This window comes from Oncorhynchus mykiss, chromosome 25 (genome assembly GCF_013265735.2).
Source record: "Oncorhynchus mykiss isolate Arlee chromosome 25, USDA_OmykA_1.1, whole genome shotgun sequence".
In the NCBI taxonomy this organism is placed as follows: Eukaryota; Metazoa; Chordata; class Actinopteri; order Salmoniformes; family Salmonidae; genus Oncorhynchus; species Oncorhynchus mykiss.
In genome coordinates this window covers 31211372-31232992 of record NC_048589.1, presented here as the reverse complement: position 1 = coordinate 31232992, position 21621 = coordinate 31211372, and the positions used below count along the sequence as shown (strand labels likewise).

General features: G+C 42.4%; 2 protein-coding genes across 9 annotated transcripts in view; both read right to left on the bottom strand.

The window, feature by feature from the left end:
• LOC110505790 (AT-rich interactive domain-containing protein 4A) overlaps positions 1-11501 on the bottom strand; it is a 49966-nt gene extending 38465 nt beyond the window's left edge. For 2 of the 7 annotated variants that reach the window (XM_021585227.2, XM_021585228.2), the window contains exons 1-5: positions 10857-10975; positions 10005-10054; positions 8105-8215; positions 5308-5373; positions 1404-1494 (exon numbers count right to left, since the gene is read on the bottom strand). In XM_021585227.2, coding sequence (XP_021440902.2) covers positions 1404-1494; positions 5308-5373; positions 8105-8215; positions 10005-10054; positions 10857-10896 — 358 coding nt within the window. In that variant the 5' untranslated portion in view covers positions 10897-10975. Of the gene's footprint in view, positions 1-1403; positions 1495-5307; positions 5374-8104; positions 8216-10004; positions 10055-10152; positions 10761-10856; positions 10979-11054; positions 11182-11481 lie in introns of those variants that run through there. The other 5 variants (XM_036962213.1, XM_021585230.2, XM_021585232.2 and 2 more) reach the window with 5 other exon arrangements.
• Positions 11502-12393: 892 nt separating this feature from the next.
• On the bottom strand, positions 12394-18170 carry LOC110505789 (proteasome subunit alpha type-3). Of its 2 annotated transcripts, XM_021585226.2 has the most exons (10): positions 17949-18170; positions 17033-17115; positions 16780-16903; positions 16226-16327; positions 14385-14531; positions 13934-13999; positions 13803-13849; positions 13640-13707; positions 12895-12959; positions 12394-12611 (listed from the first exon to the last, which is right to left on the bottom strand). In XM_021585226.2, the coding sequence occupies exons 1-10, from the start codon at positions 17967-17969 to the stop codon at positions 12567-12569; spliced, it is 768 nt and encodes a 255-aa protein (XP_021440901.1). In that variant the 5' UTR covers positions 17970-18170; the 3' UTR covers positions 12394-12566. The 2 variants fall into 2 exon arrangements, with proteins under 2 accessions (XP_021440901.1, XP_021440899.1); XM_021585224.2 differs by having other exon boundaries at positions 13803-13999.
• Between the last annotated feature and the right edge of the window lie 3451 nt (positions 18171-21621).

The window sequence follows — 21621 nt, the reverse complement described above, 5'->3', positions numbered from 1 at the left end:
AGTAACACCAAAGTATACTGCTCCCAAGGATAATAGACAAATAAAACTCAGCGAGTCTTTCAAAGATAACTCGTAAAAATCCAAATATCCAAACAGATCTTCACTGTTTCCCATGCTTGTTTAATGAACCATAAACTATTAATGAACATGCACCTGTGGAACAGTGGTTAAGACACTAACAGCTTACAGACGGTAGGCAATTAAGGTCACAGTTATTAAAACTTAGGACACTAAGAGAGTCCAGTCTACTGACTCTGAAAAACACCAAAAGAAAGATGCCCAGGGTCCCTGTTCATCTGTGTGAACGTGGCATGCAGCAAGGAGGCATGAGGACCGCAGGCAATAAATAGCAATGTCCGTACTGTGAGACGTCTAAGACAGCACGACAGGGAGACCGAACAGACAGCTGATCGTCCTCGTAGTGGCAGACCACGTGTAACACCTGCACAGGATTGGTACATCCGAACATCACACGTGCGTGACAGGTACCGGATGGCAACAACAACTGCCCGAGTTACACCAGGAACGCACAATCCCTCCATCAGTGCTCAGACTGTCCGCAATAGGCTGAGAGAAGCTGGACTGGGGGCTTGTAGGCCTGTCGTAAGGCAGGTCCTCACAAGACATCGCCAGGAAACAACGTTGCCTATGGGCACAAACCCACCGTTGCTGGACCAGACAGGACTGGCAAAAAGTGCTCTTCACTGACGAGTTGCGGTTTTGTCTCACATGAGGTGATGGTCGGATTCGCGCTTATCGTCGAAGGAATGAGCGTTACACCGAGGCCTGTACTCTGGAGTGGGATCGATTTGGAGGTGGAGGGTCGGTCATGGTCTGGGGCGGTGTGTCATAGCCTCATCGGACTGAGCTTGTTGGCATTGCAGGCAATCTCAAAGCTGTGCGTTACAGGGAAGACATCCTCCCCCCTCATGTGGTACCCTTCCTGCAGGCTCATCCTGACATGACCCCAGCATGACAATGCCACCAGCCATACTGCTCGTTCTGTGCGTGATTTTCCTGCAAGACAGGAATGTCAGTGTTCTGCCTTGGCCAGCGAAGAGCCAGGATCTCAATCCCATTGAGCACGTCTGGGATCTGTTGGATCGGAGGATGAGGGCTTGGGACATTCCCCCCAGAAAAGTCAGGGAACTTGCAGGTGCCTTGGTAGAAGAGTGGGGTAACATCTCACAGCAAGAACGGGCAAATCTGGTGCAGTCCGTGAGGAGATGCACTGCAGTACTTAATGCAGCTGGTGGCCACACCAGATACTGACTGTTACTTGTGATTTTGAGAATAGTCAAAACGCAACCAAACGACAAAGACCTATGTAGTCTACCATTATCAGGTGATAACAGGAGCAGGACTTCTTGTAAACTAGTTTAAGTGTTGTTAAATGAACCTACCCACTGTGTACCAACTGGCGTCTGTAAGTTTGTTGATGGTTGCCTCACTGCAGATCCCCTCTGCACTCTTCACCTCCACTGTGGAGCCCACCTGCAAAAAGATGCCAGGGAGATGAGACAGACCCCTCATATAAGCTGCTCTTACACTCCCATTTTAAAAATAACTCAAAATGGCAACCGTAAAATCTGCAATATGTAACTTTTTGGGCAACCCGACCAAATTCACATAGAAATTAGAGTTTGGAACTAACTGATCTGTTATTGTCATTGAAAGCAAGTCTAAGAAGCGGTAGATCTGTTCTATGTGCGGTATTTATATGCTTCCCGTTCTTAAGTTAGTTTGTGTCTTTTACTTTCAGTTTTATACACCAGCTCAAAACACAATATTTTTGGTTATGGAAAATATATTTCACAGTGGTTTAAGATGATCAAATGATATACGTCACATGCACTGAATACAACCTTGACGTGAAATGCTTGCTTAGAAGCTCTTAACCAACAATGCAGTACAAGAAATAATTTCCCAAATAAACTCAAGTAAAAAAAAAGAATTACAGGGGGTACCGGTACCGAGTCTGTGTGGGTTACAGGTTAGTAGAGGTCATTTGTAAAGTGACTATGCATAGATATAAAACAGCGGGTAGCAGCAGCATAAAAACAGGGGGGGGGGTCAATGTAAATAGTACGGGTGGCCATTTGATTAATTGTTCAGCAGTCTTATGGCTTGGGGTAGAAGCTGTTAAGCCTGGTCTTAGACTTGGCGTTCCGGTACCGCTTGCCGTGCGATAGCAGAGAGAAGTCTATGACGGGTGACTGGAGTCTGACAGTTTTATGGGCTTTCCTCAGACACCGCGTAGTATATTAGGTCCTCTATGGCAGGAAGCTTGGCCCCAGTGAAGTACTGGTTAAGTCTACAGGCCCACTCCACTACAGTCCGTCAAGTTTAATGGGGCCCTGTTCAGCCCTCCATTTCCTATAGTCCATGATCAGCTCCTTTGTCTTTATCACATTGAGGGATAAGTTGTCCCAGCACCACATTGCCAGGTCTCGGACCTCCTCCCTATAGGCTGTCTCATCATTGTCGGTGATCAGGCCTACTACTGTTGTGTCTACAGCAAACTTGATGGTATTGGAGTCGTGCTTGGCAACACAGTCGTGGAAGTACAGAACTGGACTAAGCACGCACGCCGAGGGGCCCGTGTTGAGGATCAGCATGTCAGATGTGTTGTTGCATACCCTTACCACCTGGGGATGGCCCATCAGAAAGTCCAAGATCCAGTTGCAGAGGTAGGTGTTTAGTTCCAGGGTCCTTAGCTTACAGATGAGCTTCGTGGGCACTATGGTGTTGAACGCTGAGCTTATGGTCAATGAACAGTATTCTCACAGGTGGGAAAGGGCAGTGTGGAGTGTGATTGGAATGGGTCTAGTGTTTACAGCATGATGATGTTGATGTGAGCCATGACCATTCTTTCAAAGCACTTCATGGCTACCGACGTGAGTGCTACGGGCGGTAATCATTCAGGCAGGTTACCTTCGCTTTCTTGGGCACAGGTTACTATGGTGGTGTTTGTAACATGTAGGCATTTCAGATTCGGTCAGGAAAAAGTTGAATGGCAGTGAAGACATTTGCCAGTTGGTCCACGCATGCTTTGAGTACACGTCCTGGTAATCCGTCTGGCTCCGCGGCTTTGTGAATGTAGACCTTTTTTTAAAAGGTCATGCTCACGTCGGCTATAGAGCGCTTGATCACACAGTCACCTGGAACAGCTGGTGCTCTCATGTATGCTTCAGTGTTGTTTGCCTCAAAGCGAGCATGAAAGGAATTTCGCTCGCCTATTTGGCTCGCATCACTGAGCAACTCGCGGCTGGGTTTCCCTTTGTTGTGGGTAATAGTTTAAGCCCTGCCACATCTGGCGAGTGTCAGAGCCGGTGTAGTAAGATTCAATCTTAGTCCTGTATTGGCGCTTTGCTTGTTTGATGGTTCATCTGAAGGAACAGCAGGATTTCTTATAAGCGTCCGGATTAGTCTCCCGCTGCTTGAAAGCGGCAGCTCTAGCCTGTAGCTCGTTGGGGATGTCTGTAATCCATGGATTCTGGTTGGGATATATATGTACAGTCCCTGTTAGGACAACATCGTTGATGCACTTATTGAAGAAGCCGGTGACTGAGGTGGTGTACTCAATGCCATTGGATGAATCCCGGAACATATTCCAGTCTGTGCTAGCAAGACAGTCCTGTAGCGTAGCATCAACATCATCTGACCAATTCCGTATTGAGCGAGTCACTGATACGTCCTGCTTCAGTTTTTGCTTGTAATCAGGAATCAGGAGGATAGAATTATGGTCAGATTTCCCAAATGGAGGGCAAGGGAGAGCTCTGTAAGCGTCTCTGTGTGTGGAGTAAAGGTGGTCTAGAGTTGTTTTTTTGTGCCTCTGGTTGCACATGTGATATGCTGGTAGAAATGAGGTAGAACAGATTTAAGTTTGCCTGCATTAAAGTCCCCGGCCACTAGGAGCGCTAATGCTGGATGAGCATTTTATTGGTTTGCTTATGGCATAGACCGCAATCAACGAGCTGTATTAGTGCCAGCATCGCTTTGTGGCGGTAAAGACTGCGAGAACGAGAACTCTTGGTGCGATCTACAGCTTTGGAGGTATTCTACATCAGGCGAGCAAAACCTCCAGACTTAATATTAGACATTGCGCACCAGCAGTTGACAAACTAGACAAATAGACAAACACGCCCCTCGCTTTACCAGACGTAGCTACACTTTCGTGCCGATGCATGGAGAAGCCAGCCAGCTCTATATTATCCTTGTCGTCGTTTAACTACGTCTCAGTGAAACAAGATATTACAATTAATGTCCCGTTGGTTGTATAGTCTTAGATTGTCCAGTTTGTTTTCCAATGATTGCATGTTGGTCAATAATACGGAGGGTAGTGGTGGTTTACCTATTCGTCTGAAAATTCTTAGAAGGCACCCCACCCTCCTCCCCCCTTTTCTCCATCTTATCTTCATGAGGATGATTGAGATGTGGTCCTTGTCTCGACAAAGCAGTACATCCTTCTTGTCAGACATTAAAGAAAAATCTTTGTCCAGTTCGAGGTGAGCAAATCGCTGTTCCGATGTCCAGAAGCTCTTTTCAGTCATAAGAGACGGTAGCAGCAACATTATGTACAGAATGAGTGACAGACAATGCTAAATGTATATATTTTTTTTACATTTTAAATAGCACAGTTGGTTAGGAGCCCGTAAAACGGCAGCCACCCCCTCCGGCACCTATTGGTACAATGATTCTCTACATAAGGCAAATGATTTGAATTTTAGCAACCAGGAAATGGTGGAGCAATTTCTGAATATTGCATCTCAAATCAATTCTTCTCTAAAGAAAGAAACGTGACTGGGTAAAGTGAAAGCCCATGACACGTGTTCGAACAGTAAAAAAGGGAACCACACACGGTGTACAATAGATCATGACAGAAAAACTGAGGCCATTTTAAATCTTAAGGCAACTTTGAATGTTAAACACTCTGGCATTAAAAATCAGCGCACCCACACACACAAAAAAAAACTGCACTACCATTGATGCTTACAGTTGTTGGAAAAACAGGTGATCAGTGTAAATTGCCAGGGCATTAGTCACATGAACATTGCAGTTAGGCAATATACATGAACTTCACGTCGACAATAACTTGTCTGTACCGGTTCTATATGCCTGTACCCTGTAGGACATTATGCTGTCATAAGTACAGAACCATTGTTATATCCAACAGATCGGAATCTCAGAATCATGTGACAAACAGATGATTCTGAGAATCAAAAGAACAATGAGGGCCTAATTAATGTATTGCATATCATGCTGTGGGGAGTACGGTGATGCAATGCCAGTTAGTTCCAAACTTACCCTCAACTGTCCTTTCACTTGGTCATCTTGAACAACTTGTGAGGTAGTGTCTCCTTTGAGCATCACCTAGGGAGAGAGGAGGGAAACAAAAGGAATTAAGTCAAGGTGGAATAATCTAGTTGAGTAACAGAAAACGTTCCTCTTCCTGACTAGCCACGAAATATATGACAAATTACATTATATTTGACAAGTCAGTTTACCAAGGAGCCTATAGACGAACCTCACATGCCAACACTGGAAGGCAGTTGTACAAACAGGCGGTTCCAGCTACAGATGGTTTAAGATCTGATACAATAGTAGGCATGTGCTTCTAGTACTACCAAGGAATGGTGCATAACAGCCTTCACCCATCTTTCTATGTGGAGAAAGTTCAAATGGGGCTTCCTACCTCATCCCATGAACACTAGACCAATTAAATAATCAATCAAGGGTACTCTGACCTTGTTGTGACAATCATAATGGAAGAGCAGAAGCAAAGGAGAACAGCGGAGAATACAGGTGGTCAAGTCACAATGCTGCTACCTGGTGATTGGTGTGGGATCACTTGACCTTAAAACAATAACCATCATCAGCCCTGACCTATAGGCAGGTTCACCAGTTCAGTGGCACCCACATTTTCACAATGGTGTTTTAAGGAATAATTAAAAAAGCACATATGGACCAAAATTCCTCAGCCTATCGGTTGTTGGAAAAAATACAATACCAGATTCATTAGGCCCTAGTCTATGGATTTAACATGATTGGGCAGGGGTGTAGCCATGGGTGGGCCTTGGATGGCATAGGCCCATCCAATCAGAATGAGTTCCCCCCCACAAATGGGCTATATTAAAGACAAATACTCCTCAGCACCCCTCCTAAGATGATCCCGCAGGTGAAGAAGCTGGATGTGTAGGTCCTGCGCTGGCATGGTTACACATGGTCTGCGGTTGTGAGACCGGTTGGACATACTACAAAATTATCTAAAATGACTTTGGGGGCAGCTTATGGTAGAGAAATGAACACTTTCAATTCTCTGGCAAACGCTCTGGTGGATATACCTGCAGTCAGGATGCCGATTGCGCGCTCCCACAAAACTTCACATCTGAAGCATTGTGTTGTAACAACTGCTAATTTTAAAGTGGCCTTTTATTGTCCCCAGCACAGATTTCAGGGATTTTTAATTGCAGCTCAAGAAACAAGGGACCAACACTGTTCAGTGTATTTAAAGTGAAACATGTGTTTTACCCAACGTTAAAGCCAACACGCTGTAACCAATGCAGTCATGATGACAGACTATCACCAGCGTTTGTTATGATATGACTAAATTAACTATTTTCAGAGTGTCTAGTTGGGACTGCGTAGGTCACAGATTAGCCTAGGGGTCTCCATCCAACAAGTAGATTGCGAACTATCAGTAGCTCGCATCCCAACTATGAGTAGCTCGCTAATCAATTCTGTAAGTACATGCATTGGTAGATGCTTTACCTACTATCTGTAACATTTCAACTAATCTACTAACCCTAAACTTAGCAAGCAGTTGATTAGCAACAGATAGTATGATCATCTCTAGAGCATCTACAGATGGAAAATCCGGACTATCCAAATAAAGGGTGATGCATGCATTCTTTTTTTAATGTGTTCCATCGCAAACAGTCAACCATAAAGCTCCCAGCCACTGTCCAATCAAAGACACATCGACATTATCCCACCCCTGGTTAGCCACTGTTGGCTTAAAAAGCCAAATGTAACACAATATATGCCAATTAATTGCCAGCAAAATTGCCGTCCGTCTGTTTGGTGGGCGCATTTGTCTATCACTCTGTATGTATAGCCAGTTAGCGATGCTAATGATAACAGTCTTGTGGGTAGATAAAGACTTTCCCAAAAAACTCTCAAATGCAAATTAGGCTTACCTGACATTACTAGATCATGATTATTTGTATAATTTGTGTGGCAATTGTGTTGCAAACTCTGCCATGACATATGGTACAGCAGTAGGCTAAACCAACACATTCCTTTCTTGCCCGATGCACATATGAAGGGGAATTACACTCAAATCACAAATGCGTTGTCTTTTTTCCATACCTAAAAAAATAATTTTTAAATGGTATTTCCATGTGATTTAAGCATTAACATGACTCAGAACATAATTTGTTGTTATTGCTCTATGAATAAATATAATATTGAAAAAATTAAGTAAAAAAAAAATAGGATTCAGGAAAATACTAAATATGGTTTTATGGGGCCCCCTTAGTTGTTTACTAACCATTATTTTACCAGTAATATTGACAGAGAAAACATCTATTGTACACCAGGATCTGGGGAAGAGTCACAGGGTAGAGGAGAAGGACATACCTATTTGAAAGCTATATATATATATATTTAAAAAAATTAAAAGTATGCTAGAAAAGGTTGAAGACCCCTGGATTAGCATAATGCTTTCTGAAACAAACTAAGCAACTGTTCATAGAACAAGGTCTACGTGAAAGATGTCACTGGCATACACTAACATGGGGGGGGTCCTTTAGCAGCAAAAATGTGACTGAAACTGGACAATCAGCTTGTCCACACACACACACACATATATATATATATATATAACACACACAACAAATCCTTGTCAGATTTGGACATCAACATTTGCACCCTTTCACATTACTCCCTTGTTTGATTAGAATGTTGTCTGTGTCCCAAATGGCACCCTCTTCCCTATATAGTGCAATTCTTTTGACCACAGCCCCATTCCGTTTATAGTAGTGCACTATTAGGAGAATGGGGTGTCATTTGAGAAGGAGCCATTGTTGTGCCGTGCTCTTACCTTAACCTTCACCGTCCGTTTAACAGTCTTGATTTTTGCCTCACAGAAGGCACCTCTGTATTTCGCGCTGACCTCTGTCCCCACGGTCAGGTAGGCAGGCTCGTCCGCTGCCTATGAGAAAAACAGACACCCCGGTAACATTTATCATTGTACTTTCTTAGAAAGTAAACACAGACCATGTTTGGCCACTATTGAAAGAGATGTCCAGGAAGCATGATGCCACAAACATTGCATTAGAGGTTTTTCAACTCAATAACATTTGTTGTCTTGCTCAGGAAGAGGTGGGCAATGCAGTCTGAAAATTGTCATATACAGTGAAGCCTACATGAAAACTTTAACATTGAAATTAAATATACAGCACCAGTCAAAAGTTGACACACTAATTCAAGGTTTTTTTTACTATGTTCAACACTGTAGAATAGATAAGAGAAACTATTAACACATATGGAATCCTGTTGTAACCAAAAAAGTGTTAGTCAAAATGTATTTTATATTTGAGATTCTTCAAAGTAGCCATGCTTTGCACAATCTTGGCACTCTCAACCAGCTTCATGAGGAAGTCACCTGGAATGCATTTCAATGAACAGGTGTGCCTTGTTAAAAGTTAATTTGTGGAATTTCTTTCCTCAATGCGTTTGAGCCAGTTGTGGTGTGACATGGTAGGGGTGGTATACAGAAGATATATGGATTTGGGCTTTTACCACTTTTACCACTTATGGCAAGAACAGTTCAAATAAGCAAAAAGAAATGATAGTCCATCATTTAGGTCAGTCAATCCAGAACATTTCCAAAACTTTGAAAGTTTCTTCAAGTGCAGTTGCAAAAACCATCAAACGCTATGATGAAACTGCCTCTCATGAGGACCGCTGCACCTCAGATTGCAGCCCAAATAAATACTTCACATAATGAGTTCAAATAACAGACATCTCAACATCAACTGTTCAGAGGAGACTGCGTGAATCAGGCCTTCGTGGTCAAATTGCTGAAAAGAAACCACTACTAAAGATCACCAATAAGAAGACTCGCTTGGGCCAAGAAACACAAGCAATGGACATTAGACCGGTGGAAATCTGTCCTTTGGTCTGATGAGTCCAAATTTGAGATTTTTGGTTCCAACCGCCGTGTCTTTGTGAGATGCAGAGTAGGTTAACAGATGATCTCTGCATGTGTGGTTCCCACCGTGAAGTATGGAGGAGGTGGTGTGATGGTGCTTTGCTGGTGACACTGATTTATTTAGAATTCAAGGCACATTTAACCAGCATGGCTACCACAGCATTCTGCAGCGATACGCCATCCCATCTGGTTTGCGCTTAGTGGGACTATCATTTGTTTTTCAACAGGACAATGACCCAACACACGTCCAGGCAGTGTAAGAGGTATTTGATCAAGATAGAGAGTGATGGAGTGCTGCTTCAGATGACCTGGCCTCAACCCAATTGAGATGGTTTGGGATGAGTTGGACTGCAGAGTGAAGGAAAAGCAGCCAACGAGTGCACAGCATGTGGGAACTCCTTCAAGACTGTTGGAAAAGCATTCCAGGTGAAGCTTTGAGCAAATGCAGAGAGTGTGCAAAGCTGTCATCAAGGCAAAGGGTGGCTACTTGGAAGATCTAAAATATAACACCTTATCGGTTACTACATGATTCCATGTGTTATTTCATAGTTTGATGTCTTCACTATTATTCTACAATGTAGAAAATAGTAAAAAAATAAAGAAAAACCCTTGAATGAGTAGGTGTGTCCAAACTTTTGACTGGTACTGTATGTGACATTGACACCTACAAACTGTCATATATTGTTGCCAACCATATAGACAGTTGTCCCCCAGACTCTTTGCAAGCCAAGTGAAAGAGGCGTCGGCTTCACTGCTGTTTTCAACTGAGGTTAGCCAAGTGACTTACCTTCATCGTAGAGGCTATTTGAGGGAGTCCAGCTCGATTTGTTTTGATTGCTGTAAAACAAGATAGGAATTGCAGATGAATAAAGGTGTCAAAACAGCCGTGATTCGGACTAAATCATTTTTAGTCGAAAAATAGTAAATATGCTAACCGGCTAACGACGAACTAGCCTGCTACTTCTAACGCATTCTTTTCAAGCTCGATGCAGCCCCCTCCCTCCAGACTCACAAAAATGTGTGGCTACTAGCTATCTAGTTTAACTGTATGCTCATGCTGATTGTTAACAGACAAAAAAAACGTCAAAAGCATTTAAAAAGAATATTATCAACAGCTCAGCGTTGGCATACTACAAGGACGTTGCACATAGACAACAGACAGAATAGTGCGTGTTCCTTCCCGCTTTGCTCGCAATCTGACTGTGTCACGTCGCCATCATAGCTCGCCGTGCTGCACCATGTCAGGCTGGGAGCTCATTCCTAACTGCTTGTGAAATACAGAGGAGCTGGCTACAAAAGGTGTACCAGTCTCTTAGACAATATGTTTTAGTAGAAACAGAGATTATAAATATTGTGGTTAAAGTAAGTAACGACAGAAGATTTCCCTCAACTCGAGAGCTAAATTTAGCTAGTTAGCTAACTTAAACATGCTAGCTAGCCAACGTTAACAGTTTCTCGATATGGCGATTTAAAGCGCCTTGCTCGTCATTGAGTTGGCCAGCTAGTTCAGGCAGAACATTTCAAACGGTGGTTCTCATTTGGATAAACGAGAGGCAGTCAGGTAGGTTTGTTCGACGATAAAACAGAGAAGTATCAGAACAATCATTATTTATTATCCAGTTTCACAAAAGGCGCATACATTTCTTCACTGCAAAAACAAGCCGACTGGTCACTGGCATTCAATTCTTTACCAGTCTAATCTTACAGGAAAAAATACGAAATTTAGCGAAGTCTCGTCCGATAACTAACGAAACGGTTGTCACGTTGATCTAAATGGCGTGAACTGTTAAACGTTTGTAATTGATTAGAGAGGGATATTATATTTTTTTATACTTACATGCAACGACACGACTTGCTAGCCAGATTTGCAAAGCAATACACGAATAACAAGCTGTTGAGCTGAAGCTGGGTCTCTCGAAATCCGATTGGCTGGCCTGACAGCGGTGGTCGAATCCTAGAAATATGATTGGTCAACACTTTCTTCAAATTCTATAGGACATACCTTCTCTGTATTTATGGTTGGTAGAGATGGAAATCGGCGCTTTGAGAGAAAATGTGCTATTGGTCCTCTCATACTTTGCTTCTTTTACTAGAATAACACCCCAACATGGACATATGATTGGCTTTTATTATCTCAATCCAAGCCTTTCACTGGTTAGAAATATTTCACAATGGACCGCCTATTTTCGACACTGGCTTCCTTGTCACTCCAAGGTGGGAAATATACTATATGTGAACTGAAAACACAAGTAATTGCTACTCACTCTTTAGATGGTGCTAGCGGTAACTCGTATTTGAATTTGAGTTACTAGCAATGTAGTCATTTGCTGGGGAGAGGATGCGAGTTAAATATAAAGTATCGATTTGCTTTAAGTTGAGGCCAATTGCGCCTTGTTCGTTTGTAGGACGTCAGAGCAGGCAAATTGGTTACGTAACCGGAAGGAAGCATGTGCAGGTAAAAACCAGTGAAATGATTGCTGTCAAATCTTGCTTACCTAAGGCCAGACAATGAACGTATATATCCGTGTTGAGGGGTGTAACTGAACACTGGCGACTCTTCTGGCTGAGTATCCTGACATGTGAAATTCCAAACTTAAATCTACTAGGTTGACATCAGCGCTACTACAAAATAATCTGTCCCAGGCAGGCAGAAGGACGTATTTATCAAATGTACAGCTGAGGAGCTAATCAATCCCTCAGATTCAAGTGAAAGGCTCAATCTAATATTGATATTTCTTAATTGCATTCTTTTACATTTAGATGTGTATTGTTAGATACTACTGCACAAGTATTTAGTTACACATATTTAGCAGATGTTTTTGTGGGTTTATGTGATGAATACAATTGGATTTAAATTGTATCCAAGCAGGGAGAGAACCAGATGAGGCTGGCATGGAGTGGCAATGTGAGGAGGAAAGGCACGGAGTTGGACGTCCATCTGTAAGGTCAATGTGGAGACTTTTGCCCTTCGGGTCACTGACTCATGTCATACCTGAAACATATCACACTGTGCACTGAAATAGTGTCTAAGTCTTCTTCCACAACTGGCACCACCAGAAGGATCAAGTGACCATCCTTGAGATATTATGTGCTAAATACACACAATTACAAAATCAAATGACAGAGGCAAACCCTCGACAGCATTTAGAGTCTCACAAAAAAAAGGCCAAAGATGCTTTTAGTATAAACCGTGCTTATCTTCAACTTTTATTTTAAGGCTGAAATCCATCAAACCCTAAAATGGAAAGAAATTACATGAATGGTCCATTAATTACAAAACAATTTGTGTCTCTTGGAGAGCCGTCCTGTCAGTAGGTGTGTGACGGTTGGAGAAACCACAGAAATTAGTTTACATGTTGTCTTCATCAGAGTCATCCTCCTCCTCCAAGGAATCCTATGGTGGAAGCATAAGGCATTGCTAATCAGACACCAGCAAGACAGATAATGGAAGTGGTTCAGTGAACCATTCTCACGTGATGGGTAACCTTACCTGGGACCTGAAGACTTGAGTTGGCTCCCTGGGCTAAAGCTTGGGCTTTAGCTCAGCAAGCCAACTCAGTCGTGTGGCGCACAGGACACTCGAGTTCAAACCACAGACGTATTTTTGGTTAGAATACAGTAGGTCACAGAAATGCCATGGAAAATAAAAATGAATGACTGGAAGTCGTGGTACATACCTTAGCGTACTTCTCTGCCTCCTCCCTGACGTCTTTTGGAACCAGCTCATGTTTTCCATTTGTCACTGGTGAAGGGACATGAAGTTCATAAATTTCACTGCTCAGTTCAAGCAGAATCAAGCTGCGATCAATTTGACTAGACCAGGTGATAGCTAGTCAAAACTGGTGAGGGTTGAGTATCTAACAGAATCATAACCCCTTATTGCACATGCTTGCCATACATCACTTTGTTATTTTATTTAACTAGGCAAGTCGGTTAAGAACAATTTTTTATTTACAATGACGGCCTACCCCGACCAAACCCTAACAATGCCCTATGGGACTCCCAATCACGGACAGTTGTGATACAGCCTGGAACCGAACTAGGGTCTGTAGTGATGCCTCTAGCACGGAGATGCAGTGCCTTAGACCGCCGCGCCACTCGGGAGCCCCATACGGTGGCACACAATTGGCCCAGCGTCGTTAGGATTTGACCGGGGTAGACCGTCATTGTAAATAAGAATTTGTTCTTAACGGACTTGCCTAGTTATGAGCTGGGTTAACTGTCAGATTTAAAATGTGTGACACTGCTCACAACCAGAGACAAGTTTGTTACAAAAACGCTATGACTGCTAACCCGGTACACTAGTGGTAGCTTAGACCAGGGTACAAAACTCTGCCTTTGTTACATTTGTCATATACAGATGTACAAAGGGAGACAATACCACACTTAAAAATACATGTGTATAAGGGAAAGTGGCATTACCTTCTCCAACCCAGCTTAGTTCCAACTCAAACGATTTGTCTTTCACTTCATCATGTACAATGTAGATTCTACAAAACATCCAACAGTACATGTTAGTAGCAACTTAATATGCAGTGCCTTGATTGGTTTGTGTTCCTTTAATACAACAAACAAAAACACTTACATTTTGGCCACCTCTTTTACCAACTCCCTGCAGGTCATGTCTTTCATCTGTTGATAGCAATAGCATACACAAATCAAACAATTAAGCAAGATCTTCCCTTGTCTTAAACTTGGCTCAAGTAATATTCTTACCTGAAGCTTTTCAATTTCTGTCTTGGCGGCTTGCTTGGCTTTTCCAATAGCACATCCCCAGTAACCCTTGATAAAACAAAATAATGAATAAGAATAAATAAGAATAAATCTAATATTTTAACAGCATTGCCTAATGTTACAAATTTCAGGTCATAATTTAAGGTTGAATGACAAGATTTACAACATATATTTTGACAATCAATCAACATTCCCAATCAAACATGGCACAGGTTCAAACACCTTAAAAAAAAGGGCCATTTTCCATGACCCAGATTAAAACTAGTCCAGGACTAAACCACATGCTCAAGGTAAAATCCCCACAGAGAATGCCTCATTACTGGATGAGTCTTAATCTGGGTCTGAGAAACCGTCCCTAAACGTGTAGTGTGAAATCAGTAAATGAATGACAGACAGCGCCTGTTTGGGGATAAACCCCCCAAAGATAACTCACATATGAGATTCCAGAGGGGTCAACCATGTACAGCTGAGGACCATCATCTTGATCGTAAGAGCCCAAAATGAAGCTACATCCAAACGGCCGCACCGCACTGTATAGCGTGTAGGCATGGACGTACATGGCCACTCTCTCTGAGAGATGCTGTAAAGAGAGATTATACAGTTAAAGTCAAAAGTTAACCTCCCGGTTGGCGCAGTGGTTAAGGGCGCTGTACTGCAGCGCCAGCTGTGCCACCAGAGACCCTGGGTTCGTGCCCAGGCTCTGTCGTAACCGGGAGGTCTGTGGAGCGACGCACAATTGGCCTAGCGTCGTCCGGGTTAGGGATATCCTTGTCTCATCGCGCACCAGCGACTCCTGTGGCGGGCCGGGCGCAGTGTTGCCAGGTGCACACATTGGTGTGGCTGGCTTCCGGGTTGGATGCGCGCTGTGTTAATTAAGAAGCAGTGCGGCTTGGTTGGGTTGTGTATCGGAGGACACATGACCTTCGTCTCTCCCGTGCCCGTACAGGAGTTGTAGCTACTAAAACAATTGGATACCACGTAATTGGGGAGAAAAAGGGGTAAAAATAAAATGTAAATAAATAAAGTTACCCAAATACATTTAAACTAAGTTTTTCACAATTCTTGACATTTAATCCTAGTAAAATAATATCAGCACTTTATTATAAGAATGTGAAATGTCAGAATAATAGTGTACATACTCAATTAGTATTTGGTAACATTGTCTTTAAATTGTTTAACTTGGGTCAAACGTTTCAGGTAGCCTTCCACAAGCTTCCCACAATAAGTTAGGTGAGCTTTGACCCGTTCCTCCTGACAGAGCTGGTGTAACGGAGTCAGGTTTGTCGGCCTCCTTGCTCACACATGCTTTTTCAGTTCTGCCCACACATTTTCTATAAGATTGAGGTCAGGGCTTTGTGATGGCCACTCCAATACCACGACTTCTTTGTCCTTAAGCTATTTTGCCACAACTTTGGAAGTATGCTTGGGGTCACTGTCCATTTGGAAGACCTGGCTTTTCAGGTTATGTCAACATAGGACTTGTTTCACTCACAAGGTCGTTTGCTGTTGTTCTTGGATTGATTTGCACTTTTCACACCAAAGTACGTTCATCTCTAGGATGTAGAATTTGACTCCTTCCTGAGCGGTATGACGGCTACGTGGTCCCATGGTGCTTATACTTGTGTACTATTGTTTGTTCAGATGAACGTGGTACCTTCAGGCATTTGGAGTTCTTCGCTGATTTCTTTTGATTTCCAATGATGTCAAGCAAAGAGGCACTGAGTTTTAAGGTAGGCCTTGAAATACATCCACAGGTACACCTCCAATTGACTCAAATAATGTTAATTAGCCTTTCAGAAGCTTCTAAAGCCATGACATAATTTTCTGGAATTTTACAAGCTGTTTAAATGCACAGTCAACTTAGTATATGTAAACTTCTGACCCACTGGAATTGTGATACAGTGAATTATAAGTGAAATAATCTGTCTGTAAACAATTGTTGGAAAACATGACTTGTGTCACGCACAAAGTAGATGTCCTAACCGACTTGCCAAAACTATAGTTTGTTAACAAGAAATTTGTGGAGTGGTTGAAAAACGTGTTTTAATGACTCCAACCTAAGTGTATGTAAACTTCTGACTTATCCTGTATGCATCTTATCTCAAATCAAGGAATATGTCAATTGTCCATAGGACTTAGGGAAAAGGCAACGCAACCAGTTGAATCAGGAGTGGTAGTACTGTAACGGAACATACCAAATATGTGGAACTGACAGGGTACACAAGGAGGAGTTTGAGAGAAAACACTGATCAAGAGCATCAGAGTTATTTTTACCTTCAGTGGGATGTTGTGTCCATAGTTGGATCTGAAGTTGGAGGCCTCCTCTCTGGCCACCTCAGACAGGGATCGAGCATCAGCCAGTAGCCCAGCAACTGCCTATCGGTAAAAAAAGGTAGATTCAGCTATGCACAAAGTAAACAGCAGAGAAGGGGCGACATTGCAAATACTCTGAGTGTTACGGCCAAGATACACTAACTAGCGATGATTTGCCCAGCCACGCTAGCTTCGTCCAGAGTGCCTCGCCATGTTGGTGCTAGCAAGCCGACAGCATGTTAGGTATCAACAGCCAATCCAATAGAGTCTGGAAGCTATAGTGAGCTAGCTAGCTAACCAGCAACTGTAACTATGTATTTGAAATAAACAGCATATAAATTACAATGGGTAAATCTCTTGATGTTTAATAAACATTTGCAGACGAAATAGCTTACATTTTAATCCTTTGATTGTAAGATTTGGGTTTTCTCCACGTGGTTGCGTGCACATCAGTTTTTTTTGGTAAACACAACACATGTATATACTGGGCATGTGGTCTGTGGATGAATACATACCATCCCTACGTGACGGTCGACATTGAAGATACGCTTGTTTGAGCCTTGTTCGTAAAGTTTGGAGAGAACCAATTTCTCGACACCGAACACAACCCCATCCTTGCACCGGATCCCAATTGCTGTGCTGTAAGGAGAAAGAACAAAAACCAACAAATTGATTCCCTTGAGTACAAAAAAAAAAAATTCTGTCACTTTCCATCATGTGGGTAGTACTGCATTCAAAAACACATTAAAAGATGGAAAGATCACATACCTGCTGTTTTCTACTGCCTTCATGGCATATTCCACCTGGAACACCCTTCCATCAGGGGAAAAGGTGGAGGCAGACAAGTCATACTAGAGAGGGAGATTTGGGTGTTATACTTTGATGACCACTGCTGTTGATATAACATACATGTTTCATTGACAGGAACTGTCAGTCTTCAAACTTTTACATCAATCTCACCAATACTCATTGGTGCCACTTTCCATAGTAATGACTAGCAAAATCATGGAAGTAACTGTTAGATTCACAATAGAGGAATCCCCTTTGAAAGGCTCCGTGCAATCTAGGCTCCTTGGGACAGCCATACATTGAAATGTAAAAATATTAAGGTTAGGGACGTCCCAAAGATACCGGATATCACCGAGCCATTTGAAAGTGCAGGTGTGAGTGTCAATCTAGCTAATTAAACGATTCCAACATTGTCTAACTTGTAAATATATTGTGATATCAAACATTTGTTGATAGATTGGATATCGGTAGCTCTCCTACACCAAATCAGTTGAATTGGTTTCAATTTCGATTTAGCTTAGCCAGCATTGCTACTGTAGCTAACTAGCCTGTAGTGCAAGTGACTCAGCACAGCAGGCATGACAACATGGCTTAGTATCAAACTAACAGTAGTACTGCAAGGCAAGAACAGCTAGGTAACAGTACCTAGTGTAAAATATACTTCACCACGATATACGATTATAGATCTTACACGAATGACGTGATTAAATGTATTATTAGCTAGTTATCTACTGAAACCTACAACTAGCACGGAGCAGTCACAGCTAGCTAGTTAGCAAGTTGGCTAACTTTGTTGCTAGCCTGGCTAAGATGAGCCGAGGCTAACAAGTTACCAAACATTTTATTTGTTAGCATTAAAAAAAAATATGAAGAAAAAGTATCTTATCAAACTTACCCCAGTTCCAATTGAACTCATTGTGGTAAAAACTCTTCAAAAAAATCCTTTATAACAACTCTGTCTGATGTGTTTCAGCACATCCCAGTCACTCTCCAACCAACAAGAAAATGGCTTTATGTTCAACACAACAGCAGCCGCATTGAACATGCTTCAATATCGCCACCTACTGTGGTGGAGTGTAATATCATAACGGTAAATATTTAAATAAAGTGCACTGCACACTCGTCAGAAACTGAATCTTAAGTATTTAATATCTACAGGAAGAATGTCAGGCGTACTAATAAAAAAAAAATATGCTGGTAAACACAGTTCAGCAATTTACTATCAATCCTGGCTACATTTACATCTGCAAATTGCCGTAATTAATAACATCAGCACTAGAACGTTTCCCCCTACCTTTTGTGACTTTACCTAAATATGTATGTATTTAATTATTAAAGTCCTCTTTTCTCAGAAGTATCTGGATTGAGGTTTGTGAACGATTTAGTTTAGCTAATCATCGACTGCTCCCTGGTGGACAAAAGGTGATCAACAACATAATTCCAAATGGAATCAGAACTTCCTCAATTCCACAGAAAGGACTGTTATTATAGGGGTGTGCTTATTAGTTGCTTGAAGAATTCACGAGATAACCCTGTCTCTGGTTACATTTATGATTCTGTGGTAAGTGCTTCAAAAAGGTAACGCTATATTGTCATGTGAAAATAAACGGTATACGGTTAAATGGCTACGCTACTTTAGCTTTGCTCGCTAACATTATATACCTAACGTTAGCAAGGTTGACACTCAGCTGAGAAAGCAGCGGATTCATTTTACGATATTTGTGCACATGGGAAAATGTTTTTGGATTCGAAAGCCACACTAACTACATGTTAGGGTTTAGCTATAGCTTCCACGTTAACTGTTAGACATACTTTTGGTCATGTAGTGTATGTGGACACCTGCTAATCAAATCTCATTCCACAACCAGGGGCATTAATATCTAGTTGGTCCCCCCTTTGCCCCTATAACAGCCCCCACTCTTCTGGGAAGGCTTTCCACTAGATGTTGGAACATTACTGCAAGGACTTGCTTCCATCCAGTCACAAAAGCATTAGTGAGTTCGGGCACTGATTTTGGGCAATTAGGCCTGGCTCACAGTCGACATTCAAATTTAGCTCAAAGGTGTTCGATGGGGTTGAGGTCAGGGCTTTGTGCAGGCCAGTCAAGTTCTTCCACACCGATCTGGACAAACCCTTTCTATATGGACCACACTTTGTGCAGAGGCATTGTCATGATGAAACAGGAGAGGGCCTTCCCCAAACTGTTGCCACAAAGTTAGAAGCACATAATCATCTAGAATGCCAGTGTATGCTGTAGCGTTAAGATTTCCCTTCACTGGAACTAAGGGGCCTAGCCCGAACCATGGAAAATAGCCCATACCATTATTCCTCCTCCACCAAACTTTACATTTGGCACTATGCATTGGGGTAGGTAGTGTTCTCCTGCCATTCGCCAAAGATTCATCACTCCAGAGAACGCGTTTCCACTGCTCCAGAGTCCAATGGCGGCGAGTTTTGCACCACTCCAGCCGACGCTTGGTATTGTGCATGGTGATCTTAGGCATGTGTCCGATTTCTCAGCCATGGAAACCCATTTCACGAAGTTCCCGACAAACAGTTATTGTGCTGAAGTTGCTTCCAGAGGCAGTTTGGAACTTGGTAGTGAGTGTTGCAACTGAATCCACTAGGGGTGTCCACATACTTTTGTGTATATATAGTGTATTTTAGGTATGCCAGTAACATGCCATAACAATATTAACAGTTCATTCGCAAAGTATTGAGACCCCTTTTACTTTTTTCCACATTTTGTTACGTTACAGCCTTATTCTAAAATGGACTTTTAAAAAATTGAATCAAGCCAAACACAATAACCCATAATGACAAAGCAAAAACAGATTTAGAAATGTTTTCAAATGTATTAAAAGTTAAAAACATACCTTATTTACATAAGTATTCAGACCATTTGGTATGAGACTCGAAATTGAGCTCAGGTGCATCCTGTTTCCATGGATCATCCTTGAGATGTATCTACAACTTTATTTATTTAATTTATTTCACCTTTATTTAACCAGTTAGGCCAGTTGAGAACAAGTTCTCATTTACAACTGCGACCTGGCCAAGATAAAGCAGTGTGACAAAAACAACACCACAGAGTTACACATAAACAAATGTACAGTCAATAACACAAAATATAAGAAAAATAGAAAAATATATATACAGTGTGTGCAAATGTAGGGAGGTAGGCAATAAATAGGCCCTAGAGGTGAAAATAATTACAATTTAGCATTAATACTGGAGTGATAGATGTGCAAGTAGAGATACTTTCAAAAGAGTAAGAGGGTAAGTAATAATATGGGGATGAGGTAATCGGGTGTGCTATTTACAGATTGGCTGTGTACAGGTACAGTGATCAGTAAGCTGCTCTCACAGCTGATGCTTAAAGTTAGAGAGGGAGATATGTCTCCAGTTTTGGTGACTTTTGCAATTCGTTCCAGCCATTGGCAGCAGAAAACTAGAAGGAAAGGCGGCTAAAGGAAGTGTTGGCTTAAGGGATGACCAGAGCAATATACCTGCTGGAGCGTGTGCTACGGGTGGGTGTTGCTATGGTGACCAGTGAGCTGAGATAAGGCGGAGCTTTATCGAGCAAAGACTTATAGATGACCTGGAGCCAGTGGGTTTGGTGGCGAATATGTAGTGAGGGCCAGCAAACGAGAGCATACAGGTCACAGTGGTGGGTAGTATATGGGGCTTTAGTGACAAAAGGGATGGTATTGTGATAGACTGCATCCAATTTGCTGAGTAGAGTGTTGGGGGCTATTTTGTAAATGACATCGCCGAAGTTAAGGATCAGTAGGATAGTAGTTTTACGAGGTTATGTTTGGCGGCATAAGTAAAGGATGCTTTGTTGTGAAATAGGAAGCCGATTCTAGATTTAATTTTGGATTGGAGATGCTTAATGTGAGTCTGGAAGGAGAGTTTACAGTCTAACCAGACACCTAGGTATTTGTAGTTGTCCACATATTCTAGGTCAGAACCGTCCAGAGTAGTGATGCTAGTTGGGCGGGCAGCAATCGGTTGAAGAGCATGCACTTAGTTTTACTAGCATTTAAAAGCAGTTGGAGGCCACGGGAAGGAGTGTTGTATGGCGTTGAAGCTCATTTGTAGGTTTGTTAGCACAGTGTCCAAAGAAGGGCCAGATGTATACAGAATAGTGTTGTCTGCATAGAGGTGGATCAGAGAATCGCCAGCAGCAAGAGCGACATCCTTGATGTATACAGAGAAGAGAGTCGGCCTGTGAATTGAACCCTGTGGCACCCCCATGGAGACTGCCAGAGGTCCGGACAACAGGCCCTCCGATTTGAGACACTGAACTCTATCTGAGAAGTAGTTGGTGAACCAGGTGAGGCAGTCATTTGAGAAGCCAATACTATTGTGTCTGCCAATAACAATGCGGTGATATACGAAGGCCTTGGCCAGGTCGATGAAGACGACTGCACAGTACTGTCTTTTATCAATGGCGGTTATGATATCGTTTAGGACCTTGAGCATGGCTGAGATGCACTCATGACCAGCTCGGAAACCAGATTGCATAGTGGAGAAGGTGCGGTGGGATTTGAAATGGTTGGTGA

Bases quoted from the DNA above. Each gene is read 5' to 3' on its own strand.
- LOC110505789 (XM_021585224.2), bottom strand. From the start codon at position 17,969: ATGAGTTCAATTGGAACTGGG. The intron at 17,116-17,948 runs GTAAGTTTGATA...CTCCCTCTCTAG, and splicing joins TGAGTTCAATTGGAACTGGG to TATGACTTGTCTGCCTCCAC. The intron at 12,612-12,894 runs GTATGTACCACG...CTTCCACCATAG, and splicing joins AGGCAGAGAAGTACGCTAAG to GATTCCTTGGAGGAGGAGGA.